The sequence below is a fragment of the Eulemur rufifrons genome, chromosome 16 (genome assembly GCF_041146395.1).
Source record: "Eulemur rufifrons isolate Redbay chromosome 16, OSU_ERuf_1, whole genome shotgun sequence".
NCBI lineage: Eukaryota > Metazoa > Chordata > Mammalia > Primates > Lemuridae > Eulemur > Eulemur rufifrons.
The window spans coordinates 11,042,411-11,047,081 of NC_090998.1; the positions used below are offsets into that span (position 1 = coordinate 11,042,411).

The 4,671-nt window shown below is 33.9% G+C and overlaps 1 protein-coding gene across 1 annotated transcript; it reads right to left on the reverse strand.

Annotated features, from left to right (window-relative positions):
• Window positions 1-3,103: 3,103 nt before the first annotated feature.
• Window positions 3,104-4,015, reverse strand: LOC138397507 (taste receptor type 2 member 13-like). Its single transcript, XM_069491609.1, has one exon. The coding sequence runs from the start codon at window positions 4,013-4,015 to the stop codon at window positions 3,104-3,106; it is 912 nt and encodes a 303-aa protein (XP_069347710.1).
• Window positions 4,016-4,671: the final 656 nt, after the last annotated feature.

A 4,671-nucleotide genomic window follows, 5' to 3' on the forward strand; every position in this document is an offset into this window, starting at 1 on the left:
AAATATTACTGAATCGGGAGCAAAAAGAAACAGAAAATCTTAATCACCTTAAAACTATTTTTAAAAATTGAAAATTCTTTATTAAAAACCTTCCCACAAAGTAAGGAATGACCTAAATGATGAATTCTATCAAATATTTAAGAGGAAAATACCAATCTTACAACAATATTGCAGAAAATAGAGGAGGAGGGGAACTCCCCCTCAAACTTATTTTATGAAGTTAGAAATATCCTGAAACCAAAATCAAATAAAAACATTATAGTAAATTAAAAGTATGGACAAATACTCCTCATGAATGAGGGCCACATAGAGTTTATCCTAGCAATGTAAGGCTGGTGTACATTGAAAAGTGAATTAATGTAATCACCATATTCACAGAATGAGGTGGGAAAATCATATTATCATTCCAATAGATGTATAAAAATCAACTGACAAAATTCAGCACCCATTCAAAATAAAAGTTTTCAGCAAACTAGAAGTGCAAAGAAGCTTCCTCACACTGTTAAAGGACATTTATGGAAAACCTACAGACAACATCATGTTGATGGTGAAAAACTAGATGCTTTACCCTAAGATGGGGAACAAGGCAGGAATATGTGCTCTCATCACTTACATTGAACATTGTCTTGGAGGGTCCAGCCAGTGGAGTAATGTGACAAAATGAAATAAAAGCTATAACGACAGCAAAGGGGAAAACAAAAGTCTTTTATCTACACAAAGCGATCATGTACATAGAAAATCTCAAATAATCTACGAAAGATGTTTCTAGAACTAAAAAGTGAATTTAACAAGTTCACAGTACATAAAGTTAATATTACACAAAAGTTAATTGTATTTCTATATACTAGCAACAAACAATTAGAAGTTGGAATTCAAAACAAACCCTGCCATTTTCAGTAGCCACAGAAATAAAAAACTTAGGGATAAATTTAACAAACTATGTCCAAAAATTGTACATTGAAAACTACAATGGACCAAAACAAATGAAAAGATATGCCATGCTCATGAACTGAAAGATGTAATGTTGTTAAGGTGTCAATTATTCCAAGCATGTGTCTATACACTCAGTACCATCCCAATCAGTATTTCATAAAGCTCTATTAAAGAAATTGATAAACTAAATCTAAAATGTATATATAAGAGCAAAGGAACCAGAAAAACTGAAACAATTTTGAAAAAGAACAATGTTGGAGGACTTACTATTACATTTCAAGATGTAGTATTGAACTGCAGGAATCAAGTATTTTATTGACATGAGGATAGAACAGAAAACAAAGACCAGAAAGAGACCCCCACGCATATGATCAACTGGTTTTCAACACAGTGCCAAGTTGACACAATGGGAGAAGATAATCTTTTTAAATAAATGGTAATGAAAGAAATGATTTCTGTATTTTAAAAATGAATTCTAGTTCTAACCTTATACTGCAAATATAATTTAATTTGAAATGGGTCATATACTTAAACATAAAACCTGAAACCATAAAACTTCTAATAGAAACCATAAGAGATAATCTTCATAATATTGGAGTATGCAAGACTTCTTAAATAGAACATAAAAAGCACCAGCTTAAAACAAAATGATTATTGGACTTTATTAAAAAAATTTTAAATGTCTTCCCTTTGAAAGGTGCTATAAAGGAAATGAAATGACAAGCCACTAGCTAGTAGCAAATATTTACAAAACATATCTCTGATAAAGAAACTATGTCTGGACTGTATAAAGAACTTATACAACTCAATGATAAAAAGACAAAACAATGAACCAAATTAAATAATGGGCAAAAGATTTAAAACCACATTTCATAAAAGAAGTTCCATGAATGACCAAACACCCATAAAAATCTCTCAATATCATTAGTCAGCAAGAAAATACGAATTAAAACCACAGTGAGAAGCCATTACACACTAGAATGGCAAAAATAAAAAACAGAACACAGTACCAACTATTAGCCAGGATGTGGAGAGACCAAAACCCTCATACACTGCTGGCTAACATATAAAATGATACAACCACTTTGGAGAACATTTTGCCCATTTTTTAAAAAAGTTAAACATACATTTACCATATGATTTGACATATTCCTAGGCTCAGGAGTAATGGAATCATATATCCAGAAAAAGACACAGATACGAACGTTGATATCAATTTTATTTATAATGATCAATAATTAAGAACCATTCAAATGTTCATCAACAGGTAAGAGAATTTTTTAAAAAAAGATAGTGTATCCAACACTGTTCAGGAATACTACTCAAGAATACTACTCAGGAACAAACATATAACAGTACACACTCTACGACTACATATTGATGAAATTCTGGAAACAAAAGAACTCTGTTATATTAACAGTTAACCAAAAGCAGATAAGTAGTTTCCTGGGAGGAAGGGAGTGAGGGGCAGGTTGGAATGCAAAGGACATTGATGTTGTAGTCACACAAAAAGTCACACATTGCCAAAACTCTAACTGAAATATGAACTAAAAATGTTGCATTTTGTTGTATATAAACTATACTTCAGTAATGTTTATTTCAAAAGCATCAAGTAAAATATGCATGTATACAAATGTATAATTACTGAAAAAGGAAGGTCATTGTTTTATGTGGCAATTATTCATATTACACTTATTAATCTTCTCAATTTTCCCATCCCATCAGTACCAGTAATAGTTGCAAGTCCAAATTTTCTGTATATTCTGTTCCAAATAGCTAGTTGTCCTCAATTCACCAATTAAATAGAAGTACCTAAAACACCCATACTCAATAAGGTATTTAGAATTGAAGAGCTATTGTTAGCCAAAAGGTTGGGGGTTGCATAATTAATATCTGAGGGTATCGTGGTACACATTTTTAGATTACAATGGAATCTATCAATGATTTCTCCAAATAAGTTTTAAATTCCTGATAATATAGAAATACACATTATAAATATGTAATATTCTTAGGTAAGAAGCTATTATAGATACTTGAAAAATTTACAATGACCTTCACAATGGAAGAAATTGGGAGAAATATCAAATATCTTTAAACTTCTCATAGCCTTCTGTTTTTATCTGGAATGTTTATACAATATGGTTGAATGACTTATGGAATTGTGTGTTCTTCATCTTATAGCCCACACCTTAGCTGCCACCCCAAGATAGGCCTGCCTTAACTTAGAGTTTCCCAGAATCAGGACAAAGGAGTGGATTGAAGGATAGATGACTTCAATAGTCTGACAAAGCATGTGGACCAGTTTGGCCTGATTCATCTCAGAAATCCATGATATGAGAAACGACAGAAAGAAAATAGCATAGAGTAGGAGGAACAAGATCACAGTTTTCAAGGCATTTATGTGGGCCCTGGTCCTAAGATCTCTGTGTCCTTTGAAAGACAGCTGCATCTTCTGGAGATGTTTCCACAGGGAAAAAATTAACAGGACAAAAGCAATCAGGGCCACAGTAAATGGTATTAGAGTGAACTTAGTCATAGTGAATTTAACCAGCTGTGAAAATGTTGCAAAGTCACTCATTTTGAAATTCCAAGTTGTGTTTCTTTCATATTTTTCTACCCAGTCCTTAATATGTATGTTCATTTTTATCATATTTAAAATCAAGAAAATTAAGCTTCCTAGCAGTATCATCAGAATCACTTTTTTTACTCTCCACTGCAGGTAGAGAAAAATGGGGCTGGAGAAGGTGGCTATTTTGAGCAAATAGAAGACACTGAGGATTGTAGCGAGCCAGAGACTGAAGTGATTGGCAACTACCCAGGTGAAAATAACCAGTCTTGATTCTGTTCCAGCCACAAATAAGGCTGGATAACGCAGAGTTGCAAACCAATTTCCTAATATTTCCCAGAGCAGACCAATTCTGGAGATCGCCAAGACAATGAGGATTTTATCAACTAAGGACAACTTTCCTTTATTGACCCAGTCAATGCAGTTTATCAGTACTATGAATCCATTGCTCAAATTCCCAAGCATGACCTCTGCGATTATTATGAGAGTGAAGATGTGCTGCAGGGTACTTTCCATATCAGAGCAGAGAAAGCTCAAAATCTGATACTACTGCTGGTTATTTGCTCTTCTAAAATGCTATGTATATCCTTGAATGTACAGTGACAATCTTCTTCGTCCTTCTCCTCCTTCTGCTCCTTCTGCTCCTACTTTAATCGTTGGCCCAATGTCAAGTCTGAAATCTCCAAGGTTTGTTAATCAATGTGCTGCATATAGCTGTTCCTGTGAAGTCTTTGTTTCTCTTTAATTTCTTTGCTGAGCCCTAGTTAAGATATTTATGTCCTCACCACAGGCAGAAATATTCCATAGATGATTATGAAGCAAAGCTGAATTCACATTTGCAACCATGCAAATAAAGACATATTTTCTTTCATTGCTTTGTACTTGTTGTCTTGTCTCCCCTTTAAAAAATTTGGTTCCACCAGCTTGAGTTCTGAGTTACAAAGATTATAAAAATATGATTCGTAAATATGAAGCTGAATGAAGCATTGCCACTGAGGATTTATAAAACACTCAAAGACAGATCTGTGTCATTTCAAAAGGGTCCTCAGTTTCTGGTCAACCTTGTGAATGAAGAGAAGCTCGTCTACAGAGCTCGTCTTCCTCACTCCCTGCCTCTTCACCAGGCAGTAGAGCTACCATCATCCCCCTTGGGCACCAAATGCCTGCAGCCT

Excerpts from the sequence above, each read along its gene's own strand:
- LOC138397507 (XM_069491609.1), bottom strand. The coding sequence starts at position 4,015 with ATGGAAAGTACCCTGCAGCACATCTTCACTCTCATAATAATCGCAGAG.